At 36.9% G+C, this 17,500-nt stretch overlaps 1 protein-coding gene across 1 annotated transcript in view; it reads left to right on the top strand.

The window, feature by feature from the left end:
- cep112 (centrosomal protein 112) overlaps positions 1-17,500 on the top strand; it is a 313,987-nt gene that overhangs the window by 235,414 nt on the left and 61,073 nt on the right. The window contains exon 23 of the mRNA XM_056454261.1: positions 837-986. Within this exon, the coding sequence (XP_056310236.1) occupies positions 837-986 (150 nt within the window). The remainder of the gene's footprint in view (positions 1-836; positions 987-17,500) is intronic.

Raw genomic sequence — 17,500 nt, 5'->3', positions numbered from 1 at the left:
ATATATATATATATATATAGATAGATAGATAGATATAAAGTTGGGTTGGGAGATGGGTCTATTCTACGGAAGCTTGATGACTTTCACCTTGATATTTTAGCGTGAATGTATACCTGACCGGTGACTGGTATATATATATATATATATATATATGCCTAGTATCAGGTGTATAGAATGTGATTTTTTTTATACAAATTGTTAAAATATTGATGTCTGTGATGCAGCAAGTCCAGAGACTGTTGTGTACACGATGAATGCATATAAAATGCACTTTAATGTGTGACAAAAAAATGGTCATAAACGAATATTATGTCAATTCTATTGAGTAGCTGCTTGGACCCGGAAACAGTATTCTATACATCCACACTTAACAAGTGGATTACTGTTTGTAGCTCAAGAACTGTTACCATTTTAAGTTAGGTATTGATAAATCCCTATAGGTGGAGCGCTGGCGAACAGGCTAATAGAATTAGCTAGCAACATTTAATGTAATTCACTGCTGTTTTTGAACTTCTAAAAGTAGTTTGACTGTACTTGAGCTACTTTAATTTGCAGCAGCTTCTCCAGTTACTCTTATTGGTTTATATTTTAAAATATATATTAGAAGCGATTGATTATCTAATCTAGCAACTGACCTGAGACCTTCCAGTGAAAAGATCTGCTCAAAGACATTTTTGCATAGTTGACTCCAGCTGGTCAAGCATTACATTGAGCAGAATCGTTAGTCGAGTAATTAAAACAGCCCTTGAGGAGCTTTTGCTGATCGCCGAGCTCAATGGCCTGTTGCTGTAGTCGACTGAAGATGAACGAGCGTGTGTTTGGATGTGTTCACACAGGTAATATCTGAGCTGCAGGCATCCCTGAGCAGCGTCAAAGAAGACAGCCGGCAGACGCAGCAGAGTCTGGAGAGAAAACTACAGGCGGCACAGAGCTACTGGGATGAGGAAAAGACACAACTCAACAGAGATGCCGACCAAAGCAATAAGGTCAGAAGCGCAAATACGAACTCATGCAAACTCACTGTTCAGTTCAATTCATCTTCATTTCTATAGCGCTTTTACAATGTAGATTGTGTCAAAGAAGCTTAACATAGATTAAGTTCTAGTCAATTGAAACGGCTTCAGTTCAGTTGTCACAGTTGAAGTTCAGTTTGGCCAGCCTGATCTCACGAGGAAATGTAACTATTTTAATTTTGTCAGTTTAGTAGCTAATTCGTATGATTTCGATGAAAATGTTGTACGAAAATATTCGATTTTAAAAATGAGGAGTGGCACCAAACCCCACATCTAATCCCAACCATCATTGGGGGATGAGCAAATCGTACTAAATTTTACAAATGTTATACGAATTCATTAGCCACTAAATCAAAAGTTAGGAATCACCGTGAGATTGTGTTGGTTTAAAGTAGTGTAAAGTAAGAGTAAAGTAAGAGTGTAAAGTAAATGTCACTGCTGAAAACCAAAACATTGAAGAGCAAATCCAATGATTCCCAATGATCCAAAGTCCCAAATCAACCAAGCCAGTGGCGACAAACATACTTCACCATTTGACGAAAGTGAAGAAGAAAAAAAAAAACTTGAGAAAAAACAGGCTCATCTAGTAATCTGCTGATGATTACAGTATTTTAAATATGTGTGCTAGTACTATTTGTTGAAAGGACCATGTGATGTTAAGTAGGATTTATTTCAAGAAAGAACCAAGCTGAAAGGCTATAACACATTTATTTTATTTCTATTAATTTATTGAATGTTCTATGAAATCAGCAAATTACAAAATTATTTTTAATTATTACTTTACAACACTAGAACACTAGAATAAACATTTATCTCCCTGAACAACCCAAAAGGGGAAGAAAAAAATAAATGAATGAACGAATGAACGAATGAATGAATGAATGAATGAATGAATGAATGAATGAATGAATGAATGAAATAACTAAATTATTGAAGAAATAAGTAATTGTGATGGATGGACGGACGGACGGACGGACGGACGGACGGACGGACGGACGGACGGACGGACGGACGGACGGACGGACGGACGGACGGACGGACGGACGGACAGACAGACAGACAGACAGACAGACAGACAGACAGACAGACAGACAGACAGACAGATAGATAGATAGATAGATAGATAGATAGATAGATAGATAGATAGATAGATAGATAGATAGATATAGGTGGGTAGGTAGATAGATAGATAGATAGATAGATAGATAGATAGATAGATAGATAGATAGATAGATAGATAGATAGATAGATAGATAGATAGATAGATAGATAGATAGATAGATAGATAGATAGATAGATAGATAGATAGATAGATAGATAGACACACAGACAGACAGACAGATAGATAGATAGATAGATAGATAGATAGATAGATAGATAGATAGATAGATAGATAGATAGATAGATAGATAGATAGATAGATAGATAGATAGATAGATAGATAGATAGATAGATAGATAGATAGATAGATAGATAGATAGATATAGGTGGGTAGGTAGGTAGGTAGGTAGATAGATAGATAGATAGATAGATAGATAGATAGATAGATAGATAGATAGATAGATAGATAGATAGATAGATAGATAGATAGATAGATAGATAGATAGATAGATAGATAGATAGATAGATAGATAGATAGATAGATATAGGTGGGTAGGTAGGTAGATAGATAGATAGATAGATAGATAGATAGATAGATAGATAGATAGATAGATAGATAGATAGATAGATAGATAGATAGATAGATAGATAGATAGATAGATAGATAGATAGATAGATAGATAGATAGACACAGACAGACAGACAGACAGACAGACAGACAGACAGACAGACAGACAGACAGACAGACAGACAGACAGATAAATAGATAGATAGATAGATAGATAGATAGATAGATAGATAGATAGATAGATAGATAGATAGATAGATAGATAGATAGATAGATAGATAGATAGATAGATAGATAGATAGATATAGGTGGGTAGGTAGGTAGGTAGATAGATAGATAGATAGATAGATAGATAGATAGATAGATAGATAGATAGATAGATAGATAGATAGATAGATAGATAGATAGATAGATAGATAGATAGATAGATAGATAGATAGATAGATAGATAGATAGATATAGGTGGGTAGATAGATAGATAGATAGATAGATAGATAGATAGATAGATAGATAGATAGATAGATAGATAGATAGATAGATAGATAGATAGATAGATAGATAGATAGATTTCAATTTAATTAAATAAATAATTTTAAAAAGCCATGAACAAAATATATTTGTGTATAAGTGCTCAACTTTAAGGATAAACAGGGTTAACCAGCAGATAATATAAAAAGAATGGCCACATCTTGTCAAAGGTTTTATCGTAAACCACTATTATGATTTGATAACAGTATTTAAAATCTCTACTCATCTTACAGGGACAGTTTGCCCAAAAATGAAAATTCCATCACCATTTACTGAACCATGTAAAAATCCCAGGACCTGTTTTATCTATAGTGTAAAAAAAAGTTTAAATTGTAAGGCAACTTGCTGCAGAACTTAAGTTAACTCAACTTAAATCGAGTCATATGCAGTTCATATGCAAAGTAAAGTCAGCTAAAGTCAGTTTTCTTGCAATTTTAAATTGTCAACTTTTTTCTGTGCAGTTGTTCCAAACATATTTGAGTTTCTTCTTATATTTAATTATAGATACATACCCCTGTATACATTTCTGGGGAGCGCGAAATATATCCCAGGAGCTACGTTTTTTGCCGATTTTGTTTTCGCAAATCTGCCAGAGGTCACTGTGTACCTTTTTTCAGATCTCAAATTTGTCTCGCGAGGCCATTCGTTCCTGCTGTTCTTGCACCTTTCTTCCCCATTCTTATGCTCGGTTTGAACTGCAGCAGATCGTCTTGACTATTTCTACATTCCTAAGTGCGTTGAGTTGCTGCCATGTAATTGGCTGATTAGAAATTTGCATCAACGAGCAGTTGGACAGATGTACCTAATAAAGTGGCCGGTGAGTGTATATCACAGTGCTGCTGTTTTATGATCAAGTAAATACAGCTTTGTTGAAAATAAGCGACTTCTTTCAAAAAACGTTGATGTTGTTATGCATTTCATATGCAAAGAGGTTAGCCAATCACATCTAAGCTCATTTACATTCCTGAAGTAGCAAAACATTTTGAGTCAGGAAGATGGTAGAAAATGCTCATGAAGAAGCTAAATGTTTAATTTCAGTTTCAAAAAACAGCTTCAAATCCGTTTCATACAAGATGGACATGAATATCATCTTAAAGTGTAGCGTCATTAACAAAGAGATGTCTTCTTATTCATCCAAGTGATTTGTTGTTTTGTTGTCTTGACCAATCCATCATGCTTGACTGAGTGTTTTCAGGGCTTTATGTGTGGAACAACTGAAACGTCTCCACACAAAAGGCCTCCAACATGCCTTTTTGCATGACAGAAGAGCCGGTACACAGTGTCGGAGTCTGGCCCGGGCTTTAATGGAGTAGACATGACTCTGTTGTCCTTTGTGGAGCTTTCAAAGAGGGTTTGGGATCGTGGCCGATTGGAGTGTGGTGTTTTTACGAGGGTTTTGAAGTGGTGACCCGTGCTTTGAACTGCTCAGTTTTTGTCACTGAAGCTCTAATGCTTTCTGCCTCAGGGTCAGAATTAGAAATCACCGCTGCTTTCTTCTTGTACTCTCCCAAACCATGAGCACTCACTCTCCTGCTTTTAGCACCAAGCCTAATTAAGCATACAATAAACATCCAATCAAGCTGGTTGATTTGTTTTTTAGACTTGTTGTCTTAAGGCGTAAAGTTTTCACATGTTCTTCTATTTCTCTCAGACAATGTATTTAGCTGAGATGAGCCACTTGTATAACAAGGAATGGGAGAAAAGGAATAGTAAATCCAGCTTCTTTTTTTAAACAGAAGGCAACTGTTTACATTTTCTTCATAGAGAATGTCTTGAATGAGGCTTTTACAGGGCTGGGATGGTTACCTTTAAAATGTATATCAGTACAGATTACAAAATATATATTACGATAGATTGCTCAAATTTAGTAACGTCATCTGAATACTTTGAAATACTTAAGCTATCTAACACAAATAAATGAGACGCAGTACTTTTTCTCGGTGCTTTTTCCAAGCCAAAGTATCCGAACATATCTAACATATCATAAAAGTAGCCAAAACTAATGGCACAGTTGTTTTTTCAAGTTATACACTATCAAATTTGGGATAGTCTTGTCGTCGATTCCAGTTGTATGAGCAACAAATAATAACCTGACTTCTATTTGATCATTTGGAAAAGTGTCAGAAGGTAGATTTTTCCCATGAATCATCTGTTTAACTGTATCCCAATCATCACAAATACTGGAGAAGTATATACATACCTATTGGAACCCATATGTACCCAAGATTCTCATTGAAATCAGTCAAGTTTGGTGAAGGAAAAATCATGGTTTGGGGTTTACATTCAATATGGGGGCGTGCGAGAGACCTGCAGAGTGGATGGCAACATCAACAGCCTGAGGTATCATGACATTCGTGCTGCCCTTTACATTACAAACCACAGGAGAGGGCAAATTCTCCAGCGGGATAGCGCTCCTTCTCATACTTCAGCCTCCACATTAAAATTGCTGAAAGCAAAGAAGGTCAAGGTGCTCCAGGATTGGCCAGCCCAGTCATCAGACATGAACATTATTGAGCATGTCTGGGGTAAGATGAGGGGTGGAGGGGGCATTGAAGATGAATCTAAGAATCTTAATGAACTCTGGGAGTCCTGCAAGAATGCTTTCTTTGCCATTCCATATGACTTTATTAATGAGTTATTGGAGTCATTGCAGAGATGTATGGATGCAGTCGTCCAAGCTCATGGGAGTCATACACAATATTAATTCTATTTTTAACTGCTCCATGACTACATATTCTATATTGTATATTAGTCTGTACAAAGTCAAACCTTACTGTCCTAATTAAATTAATAACAATCAAGGCATGATCATATTTTATTGTGTTAAAATAAGCGTAATCTCGTGGCCCTTGTCTTCCATATTAGCCACTTCTGATACCAAATTATCAACTTGAAGTCAAGTTATTATTTGTTGTTCCTAAAACTTGGATAGGTGACAAGACTTTAGTCAAGTAGTGTACAATAATTGTATTTAATGAATGGACCCAACTTTAAGTGATTACTTCACTTATAATCCTCTCTATGGTTAGGTGAACATCACAAAAGAATCGAGTCAAAATTAACAGTTCCAAAAGAACTAAAGTAGCAAAAAATACACTCCAGATCTATACAGTTTGCAAGTCATTTATGCTGAGTTTTATTAACCAAAAGGAATGATCAATTTAAGATTGACTCAAAAGAATCATCTGTCCACATTGAATTATGTCATGAATACCGTTACATACCGAGCCCTGGGTATTCAAGTATTGCACTTGACTACACACTGCTGCACATCCAAAGTAGCAAAGAAGCAATTATTTTATTAGATTACTCAGGTTTAATCCGAATACTTTAAAATACATAAGCTATGTAACACAAAAGAATGGGACCCAGTGCTGTTTCTTGGTGCAATCCCTACGGTGAAGCGATCGTCTCAAAAGAATCGCTGAGTCAAAGCGATCAGGTCTAAAGAATCGATGGTAGCAAATAATGTTGTAAGTTCAATGTAATTTAACAAGCACAGTTTGCCAGCGATACACTCCAGATTGTGAATCATTCAAGAAATGATCAATTTAAGATTGACTCAAAAGAATCATCTGTCCACAATGAATTGGATCATGAATTCCGTTACAAGTATTTCATTACTCTCCAGCCCTGGGTGTTCATGTATCATATTGCACTTGACTACATACTGCTTCACATCCAAACTAGCATACAATCAAAAGTAATTAATTTGTTACATTACTCTAGATTTATTCTGAATACTTCAAACGTTCAAGCTATCTAACACAAATGAACGGGACCCAGTGCTGTTTCTTGGTGCATTCCAAGCCAAAGTATCTGAACACATCTAACATATCATAAAAGTAGCCAAATCAATTGTCACAGTTTTCCAATTTATACAATACATTTGTTTAATGAATGGACCCAACTTTACTTCACTGATAATCCTCTCTACAGTGAAACGAACGTCTCAAAAGAATCGCTGAGTCAAAATGATCATGTCTAAAGAAACTATGGTAGCAAATAACATTGTAAGTTCAATGTAATTTAACAAGCACAGTTTGCTAACGATGCGTTAGGAAAAAATACACTCCAGATTCATCCAGTTTGTGAATCATTCAAGAAATGATCCATTTAAGATTGACTCAAAAGAATCATCTGTCCATATTGAATTGGATCATGAATTCCAATACATGTATTTCATTACTCTCCAGCCCTGGGTGTTCATGTACTATATTGCACTTGACTACATACTGCTTCACTTCCAAACTAACATACAATCAAAAGTAATGAATTTGTTACATTACTCTAGATTTATTCTGAATACTTCAAATGCTCAAGCTATCTAACACAAATGAATGGGACTCAGTGCTGTTTCTTGATGCATTCCAAGCCAAAGTATCTGAACACATCTAACATATTATAAAAGTAGCCAAATCAATTGTCACAGTTTTCCAATTTATACAATACATTTGTTTAATGAATGGACCCAACTTTACTTCACTGATAATCCTCTCTACAGTGAAACGAACGTCTCAAAAGAATCGCTGAGTCAAAATGATCATGTCTAAAGAAACTATGGTAGCAAATAACATTGTAAGTTCAATGTAATTTAACAAGCACAGTTTGCTAACGATGCGTAAGCTAAAAATACACTCCAGATTCATCCAGTTTGTGAATCATTCAAGAAATGATCTATTTAAGATTGACTCAAAAGAATCATCTGTCCATATTAAATTGGATCATGAATTCCAATACATGTATTTCATTACTCTCCAGCCCTGGGTGTTCATGTACTATATTGCACTTGACTATTTATTCTGAATACTTCAAATGCTCAAGCTATCTAACACAAATGAATGGGACCCAGTGCTGTTTCTTGGTGCATTCCAAGCCAATGTATCCATATACATCTAACATATTATAAAAGTAGCCAAAACAACTGGCACAGCTTTCCAAGTTATACAATAGATTTGTTTATTGAATGGACCCAACTTTACTTCACTGATAGTCCTCTCTACAGTGAAACAAACATCTCAAAAGAATCACTGAGTCAAAATGATCAGGTCTAAAGAAACTATGGTAGCAAATAACGTTGTAAGTTCAATGTAATTTAACAAGCACAGTTTGCTAACGATGCGTAAGAAAAAAATACACTCCAGATTCATCCAGTTTGTGAATCATTCAAGAAATGATCCATTTAAGATTGACTCAAAAGAATCATCTGTCCACAATGAATTGGATCATGAATTCCGTTACTCTCCAGACCCTGGGTATTCATGTACTATATTGCACTTGACTGCATACTGCTTCACATCCAAAGTTATATACAATCAGAAGCAGTTAGGGGGTCTTTCCACACCCATCACCAGAGGATGATGCAATGCCAGCAACAGTGCCTCACATCACACCAGCTGTAGGTGGATGGGGCAAGATTAGGAATTTGTGATGGGTTCAGGCTGATGGGGGAAGTTGGCCAGGATTACACCCCTACTCTTTACGAAAAGTGCTATGGGAATTTTAATGAGCACAGCGAGTCATAACCTCAGTTTAATATCTCACCCATGTGATGGAGCTTCTTACAGTGTAAATTCCCTGTCATTGTAGGCACACCAAAAGACATATTTCGATGACTTCAGATATTGTCAACATGGATGAAAAAAGGAGTTATATATTTAGTGTATTAGCTCAGGTCATAATCATATTTTCTGTCAGACAGAATCTGTTGATGTTAGCCTTACGTTTAAGAATTTGTGCTGCACTGAGTATTAGCCTAAATTTGTGTCATTGCCTAAGAGTAGATGTTTATGCATGAAATACAATAAAGTAACATTTTCATATAATTAGCCTACACTGTAAGACATATCTGTTAATTAACACTTTCTGTATTTTGTGATTTACAAGTGTTTTCTGTTTATTTACAGTTGTGAATTGCATTATGGGACCTTGATCTCTGCTTTGTCGACTTTTAATGTTGAAATTTCAACTCTGCAGTTTAATAAGAAAATAAATAAATCTGTAAAATAGCAGAAAATGTCCTGGCAGTGCATTACAAGGTTTTTGTATTGTGGTATACAACATCATTCCAGACAATATATCACTTTAAACTATTAAAAATGTTAATAAAAGTCACTTTTTTTAAACTTTTCAAGGTTAAAAGTTGTTGGAGAAAAGATCCAAGTCCCATAATGCAATTCAAAAGCATAAATAAACAGGGAACAAATCAAAAAATAAATAAAAACATGTATGAAAAATACAGGAAAATGCAAATTTTTAGATATTTTTACAGTGTACATTCATTTTTCTGCTGTCTGTCAGCAAATTTTATCACAAAACATGATCCGATAGTGATTAATTTCCCCTCTTTTATTTATTTATTTTTGTAGATACATTATCAGGTTAGTTTGAAGTAAATACAGACCTTATTTTAGGCAAAAAGTTGTTGGAGAAAAGATCGAAGTCCCATAATGCAATTCAAAAGCATAAATAAACAGGGAACAAACCAAAAAATAAATAAAAACATGTATGAAAAATACAGGAAAATGCTAATTTACAGAGATTTTTACAGTGTACATTCATTTTTCTGCTGTCTGTGAGCAAATTTTATTACAAAACATGATCCGATAGTGATTAATTTCCCCTCTTTTATTTATTTATTTTTGTAGATACATTATCAGGTTAGTTTGAAGTAAATACAGACCTTATTTTAGGCAAAAAGTTGTTGGAGAAAAGATCCAAGTCCCATAATGCAATTCAAAAGCATAAATAAACAGGGAACAAACCAAAACATAAATAAAAACATGTATGAAAAATACAGGAAAATGCTGATTTACAGATATTTTTTACAGTGTACATTCATTTTTCTGCTTTCTGTCAGCAAATTTTATTACAAAACATGATCCGATAGTGATTAATTTCCCCATTTTTATTTATTTATTTTTTGTAGATAAATTATCAGGTTAGTTTGAAGTAAATATAGACCTTATTTTAGGCATTTAACCAAAATCATATTAACAAATCTAGTATGATTGAGCAAATAATCTTTCTGTACGTGCAAGACGAGACTGTGAGGTGTGATAAAGTCAATCATAAAGCCCAGCCAACCAGAAGAGCATGTGGCCAGTCTTCTTCCTCAAATGCACTGTTATAGCGAGAAAGTGGATCAGTACATTGTAAGAAATGAATAGACTATTGAGAGACTTGCATACAGTGATGGTTATAGTGTAAAATAGGTGGCAGTTCATATGCAATTCACACAACTCACATTTTTAACACTAACTAAAGCTCAGTTCTGAAGTTGTCACATTTATAATCTCCTGATAATCAACTGATGTTGTTCCAGCTACGGTATAGACACAGAAATGTTTCTAAAATCGATTACCCTGTTGCTCGATGCATATTGGCTGGTTAGAACAGAGGCTCTGATTAACATGGGAAAGATTTTATCATGTTACATTGTGTCTGGTTAAATTGATTATTTCCTTTCATATCTCTCTCCCTTTGATTAATCTGTTTTTTTTTTATTATTATTATTATTATTACTTAATTTCTGAATCATACTTTTTAGTTTATGATCAAAAGCCCAGGGTTTTATCAATATGAATGAGGATCTGGCTGGAAAGATACTGAAATTGAACTGAAATGAGGTGCAAGTGGGACGACGCAGTGGCGCAGTAGGTAGTGCTGTCGCCTCACAGCAAGAAGGTCGCTGGTTTGAGCCTCGGCTGGGTCTGTGTGGAGTTTGCATGTTCTCCCTGCATTTTCCCCCACAGTCCAAAGGCATGTGGTACAGGTGAATTGGGAAGGCTAAAATGTCCATTGTGTATGAGTGTGAATAAGTGTGTGTGGATGTTTCCCAAAGATGGGTTGCGGCTGGAAGGGCATCCGCTGCGTAAAAACGTGCTGGATAAGTTGGCAGTTCATTCCGCTGTGGCGACCCCGGATTAATAAAGGGACTAAGCCAAAAAGAAAATGAATGAATGAATGAATAAGTGATGTGCAAGTGAGGAAACGATACCAGCTTCTGAAAGCTTTATATAAGCTCATAAATGAAAAGAATAAATAAATGAAAGATAAGTGGTCTTTCCGGACCTGCATGCGTCTTGTGTTTCCCAGTCTGCTGATCGTTTTAAATTCACTGTGCGAAATGAAAGTTTCGTTAGCATTTACTGAAATACTAATGCATGTTTTTTTGTGTGTGTGTGTGTGTGTCTTACACTAAAAAAAGTGTTGCATGCAAAACTGTTGCAAACAATTTATTTGTGTTGAATTTAAACAAACAAATTACATTTAATAATGTTAAACTTAATTTGTTTGTTTAAATTCAGCCCAAATAAATTGTTTACAACCACTTAACGTAAAAAAATTTAGTAAATCCAAGGAATCATCTTTGAATATTTTTTTTTTCAGTGTAGCCATAGACTGTAAAAAATATGGACGTAGAATCCGTGCCGTCACCCATAGCTTTCTGAAAAGAGCAAATGAAGCTACAGAATCAGAAAGAGCTTTATTGCCAGGTATGTTCACACATACAAGGAGTTTGTTTTGGTGACAGAGCTTCTACAGTGCAACAGAATTACAGAGACAGGACAAAAAACAGATAATAAATATATTTAAAAAATAGAGGTAGGTAGTGAACGCAAATATACAAATTAACAAGTGTATGTACAGGTATATTACCATATACAATGTTATATATACAGCTGTTATGTGCAAATTGGCATGTAAAGTGTGTTGTTAAATAAGCTTTATGACATGGCACGTTATCCTGCTGGAAGTAGCCATCAGAAGATGGGTACACTGTGGTCATAAAGAGATGGACAGGGTCAGCAACAATACTCAGGTAGGCTGTGGCGTTGACACGATGCTTAATTAGTACTAATGGGCCCAAAGTGTGCCAAGAAAATATCCCCACACCATTACACCACCACAGCCAGCCTGAACCGTTGATACAAGGCAAGATGGATCCATGCTTTCATATTGTTGATGCCAAATTCTGACCCTAACATCCGAATGTCGCAGCAGAAATCGAGACTCATCAGACCAGGCAACGTTTTTTCCAATCTTCTATTGTCCAATTTTGGTGAGCCTGAGTGAATCGTAGCTTCAGTTTCCTGTTCTTAGCTGACAGGAGTGGCACCCGGTGTGGTCTTCTGCTGCTATAGCCCATCCCTCTCAAGGTTGGACATGTTGTACATTCAGATATGCTCTTCTGCAGACCTCAGTTGTAACGAGCGATTATTTGTGTTACTGTTGTCTTTCTATCAGCTGGAACCAGTCTGGCCATTCTCCTCTGACCTCTGGCATCAACAAGGCATTTGTGCCCACAGAACTGCCGCTCACTGGATATTTTCTCTTTTTTAAAGCATTGTAAACCCTAAAGATGGTCGTGTGTGAAAATTCCAGTAGATCAGCAGTTTCTGAAATACTCAGACCAGCCGTTTGGCACCAACAACAATGCCACGGTCAAAGTCACTTAAATCACCTTTCCTCCTTATTCTGATGCTCGGTTTGAACTGCAGCAGATCATCTTGAACATGTCTACATGCCTAAATGCATTGAGTTGCTGCCATGTGATTGGCTGATTAGAAATATGCATTAACAAGCAGTTGGACAGGTATACCTAATAAAGTGGCCGGTGAGTGTACATACTGTATAAAGTCTGCTTTTATATTTTAAACACATTTGTGCGTGTGCATGTTATTATATAGCTAAATCTCATTATATAACTCAAACTAAGTAAAAGAAATCCCACCAGAAACTCCATGTTCATGTTGTGATCGCTCAACAAATTTTTCCAATGTTTTATCACTGGACATTGACTCAAATTGATATAGTAAAACAAATGCAATCATTATTGTACAATAGCTGAAGGAAGCTTTAATGTAATGGAGTCTGTTCCTTTGTGTATTTGACCAGGCAAACCCCATCAGTGTTTCAATGAGAGTTTAATTAATGACTGACTAGCCGATGTAAGTTCAAACACATATATAGCTTTAGTGATAAGACAGAGAGAGCAGACAGGAAGGAATGGTTAGCAAAGGCTGTGTGTGTGTGTGTGTGTGTGTGTGTGTGTGTGTGTGTGTGTGTGTGTGTGTGTGTGTGTGTGTGTGTGTGTGTGTGTGTGTGTGTGTGTGTGTGTGTGTGTGTGTGTGTGTGTGTGTGTGTGTGTGTGTGTGTGTGTGTGTGTGTGTGTGTGTGTGTGGTGTGTGGTGTGCGTGTGTGTGTGTGCGTGTGTGTGCGTGTGTGTGTGTGTGTGCGCGTGTGCGTGCGTGTGCGTGTGTGTTTGGATGGTAAGAATAAGCGTGTCACACGCTGACATTGTTGCCAACTCGCTCACTTCAAAGGCGGATTATGAAAGCTTGAAGGGCTTGAGACAAAAAAGAGCAGAAAGAAACATCAAAGTGTGGCGCATTTGAATGCAATAATCCCAAAACAGTTGTTCTGATTGCGCTGTCTGCTATCAGATGTCTCATATTGCTTAAGATTAAACCCATGTTTGTTTGTCAAGTCTCTTAAAGTCCCACTTTCTCCACCCCAAACGCTTTAGATAGGCTGCCTGTGAAAACTTTCCTTTTAATCGACTCTTACATAGCGAACGTCTAAGGCTCAAAATAGTGCTGTCAGACTGAGTAAATGTGTAAACCTTTTTATATTTTCATTCATTCTTACTTTATCCAGCGTTATATCTCTGCATCAGGTCTGAGTGTAGGTTTACTGCAGGCAGTAGAATATATTGGCGTTAGTGTCAGGACATATTCATTCATTCATTTTCCTTCGGCTTAGTCTCTATTTTAGAGGTTGCCACAGCGGAATGAACCACCAACTATTCCCACATATTGTTTACACAGCGGATGCCCTTCCAGCCACAACCCAGTACTGGGAAACACCCATACACACTCATTCCACACACTTTACACCAGTGGTTCTCAAACTGGGGGTCGCGACCCCTGCTTGGGTCGCAGAATAATTTCAAGGGGTCGCGAGAGTGATTTAAAAATTGTGTAATTTTCTGTGATTATAATATATATTTTTCTGTATTATAAGTGAAAGCTAATATTTTCAGATTTTTTAAAGATATCACTGGTGAATTCATAAAGTATTTAGGACACATTCAGGCAGAATGCATCTTTGCACTTAAAACGCAGTGCTCAGGAACAGTTTAAAACTGTTGTCATGTCAACTTGCTGCAGTAAACAAAGCCGGCAACGCTTGTCCCGCCTTCGCGCTCTTCTTATTGGCCCACTGCGCTAGACTGAATCATTCAGTCAACGCCTTCTGCCTTCAGACGACAGGAGCTACAACCGCGAAAATGTAACGCGCTGAAGATGAGAGAATGAAAACACTGACAGATTTAGATTTAGAAACCAGCTAAAGCTACAAATAATGGCACATCTGATTACTGATCACGTGGTGAATGTTAATCCACCATCTACACTTTTCGAAAAGTGGATAAAAGACTTCCATTGGCTTCAAGTCTGTTATGAAAATAACTAAAGCATTCACTGTAAAGTCTGTGGGACGGAACTTTCAGGTAACAGTTTGCCACATCTACACATTTTAAGCACGAGAGGTACTGTTTAATTCTTTATTTAATCGCCAGACGCTGTCAGCTATATGTAAAATTTAACACCACATACACCATCGCAAAAGGGCTTGCACTGACCGAGATTAAACTAATATTGCAGCTCATGACAAGACCGGTATTGCTATTAAATATGTTAAATAATGATGTATACAAATAATAAGGTATATGTCAAAAGCATCTGTGCAATATCAGACACCATCTGTGAGAACACAGTACAGTTAACGTATTGTTAACAGATTCATTAATTCATGTCAAGCAGTGCGTGCAGGGCCGGTGAGCGGTTCGTCCGTCTATCTTTTGGTCACTCAATTATGCTATAAAAATGTATTTTCTTGTGATAACGGGATTTCATTGAGACATATTTTCCTCACGCATGCATATATATATTTTTTGCTTGTTAGTTTTGATTAGTGTTGATTTCAAATGCAATAAATCTGTTTATAAAACTTAAAATAAGTTATTTTTATTGTTTGGATATGTTTTGGTAAGGGGGGGGTCGCGAGTTCTTGACGATCTTACATTGGGGGTCGCTGGCTTAAAAGTTTGAGAACCACTGCTGTACACCACGGCCAATTTAGTTCATTCAATTCACCTATAGTGCATGTCTTTGGGCTGTGGGGGAAACCCATGTGGGAGAACATGCAAACTCCAGATAGAAATGCTAACTGGCTCAGCCAGGATTTGAACTAGCGACCTTCTTGCTGTGAGGTGAATGTGCTAACCACTGAGCCACTGGTCAGTGATTGTAGTAAACATCCACACTAAGACCCAATCCCAATTCTATTTCTGTACCCTACCCCTTCCCCTTGGCCCTTGAAACCGAGTGTGAAGGGGAAGGGCTTCAAAATTTACCCCTAAGAATTGGGACAGCACCTGCACACGTCATCATATGTCATTGTGATCTCTTGCTTCATATGAGATCAGACGATTGCGACTGCTGCAGTTATTCCAGTTGTGTTATTTTTTGGTATTTATCTTGAGGAAATCACTGAAGGCATATAGTATGTTATCATAATGATCTAATGTGGCAATAAGATCGTAGCTATACTGTGTGTTTACACAGTGGCCATATTCATCAATGTAAACACACCAAAACAACACTACATTATAGCAGACCATGGATGTTAAAGGTTCTTTAAAGAACCATCTACACCAACAAAGAACCTTTTAAGAACCTTTATTTTTAATAATGTAGTGTAGCTGAGGTAGATTTTCTGTGGAAGCGGAGAGTGACGTGTGTGTATTTGATCTCCTGCTGTTTACTGTTTTCCTTCCTCATCATGATTGGCAGCAGCATGTGCTCCAGCCACTAGTTTGCAGATGTGAATGTGTTCGTCCTTCCAGATACGCATCTGTGATAAAAGACGCTCCGGCACACTGTCACTCACCTCGGTGTCGTTGTGTTCCTGCACACGGATGACATGGAGGGCACGCATGTTGGTCTGGCTTCAACCCCCCGGTGAAACTCAGCAGCCCTAGCATGCACAGCTGCTGTTTAAGCCGGGCTTTGCTCTAGACTTCTGCCTGTCTGTGACACCAACAATAGCTCCCACCTCTAGTGTCAAAGCACAGCACTTTGATCAGGGTCTCCATCACCGCATGCTGCACTCCGGCTCTGACATCACTCACGCAGCATGCGACACGTCTCGCTGTGGCACACATGTGGCATGTGTCATTCTGATGCTGACTTCTCTATTTATAACACATGGGAGCACAATATGAAGATACGTGCACTTGTGCTTTGTCGTCACTGTCAGCTTTATGTTTATAAACGTGCTCGTTCCACGCAGAATGGGAGTGTGCTTTTATTCATTGATTCATTTCAGAATTAGGGTGTTTATTCCACTTATTCAGCAGACTTATTGCAGGTTCATTCCTCATGGAGTGTTGTGGTAACACTTTAAATATTGGTCAATAATTGTTAATGCTTTCTAATCTTGTACAGCATTTATTAAGTATAGTTTGTAGCTGGTGTGCCACATCCCCTAGCACTTTAGGCTACCAATCTGCCTATTTCTTAGAAAACTCTATGGTCTATCTTTCAGATAAGTGGACTTTTCTTTTCAGGACAGTAATGTGCTGAAGCTATGTAAGAATCGCCTCCCTTATTTACATGTTACAGACTGAAAAGTACAATAAATCCAGGCAAAAAAATAAATAAATTATTATGAATAAATAAATAAATAAATAAAAATAAATAAAATATAAAAAAATAATAATAATAATAATAAAATAATTGTTTATGAGTATGAGTTGAGTATGATTTTTCAGTACTCTTTCCACCCCTGGTGGTTATTTTCAGACACCCCTTACATGTCTTGAGAATATATCCAAATCTAGTACACATTCCACAGGTGCAGCCGTTCCAGTCTGTAATTGATTCTTTCATGTGTGCGCTTTTATCTGCGTTCATTTGAGGCTGGGGGCTCACGTGCATATTCTCAAAGCTATCTTAAACACACACACCCCTCAAGGAAGATGTGTAAGGCAGAAGCAACATGTTAAAACACGTCCAATGATGGGATGTGTTCTGACATGCGTTACCTCAAACAGCAGCTTTTTTTACAATTTAAGAGTGAGGACCAGTGTTGCCAACTTAGCGACTTTGTTGCTATATTTAGCGACTTTCCAGAACCCCCTAGCGACAAATTTTCAAAAAAGCGACTAGCTACAAATCTAGCGACTTTTTTTGTGCGTTATTGGACATTTTTATAGACTGTC

This window comes from Danio aesculapii, chromosome 3 (assembly GCF_903798145.1).
Source record: "Danio aesculapii chromosome 3, fDanAes4.1, whole genome shotgun sequence".
NCBI lineage: Eukaryota > Metazoa > Chordata > Actinopteri > Cypriniformes > Danionidae > Danio > Danio aesculapii.
The sequence above is the reverse complement of the archived record's forward strand: the minus strand, read 5'-3'. Positions and strand labels throughout refer to the sequence as shown.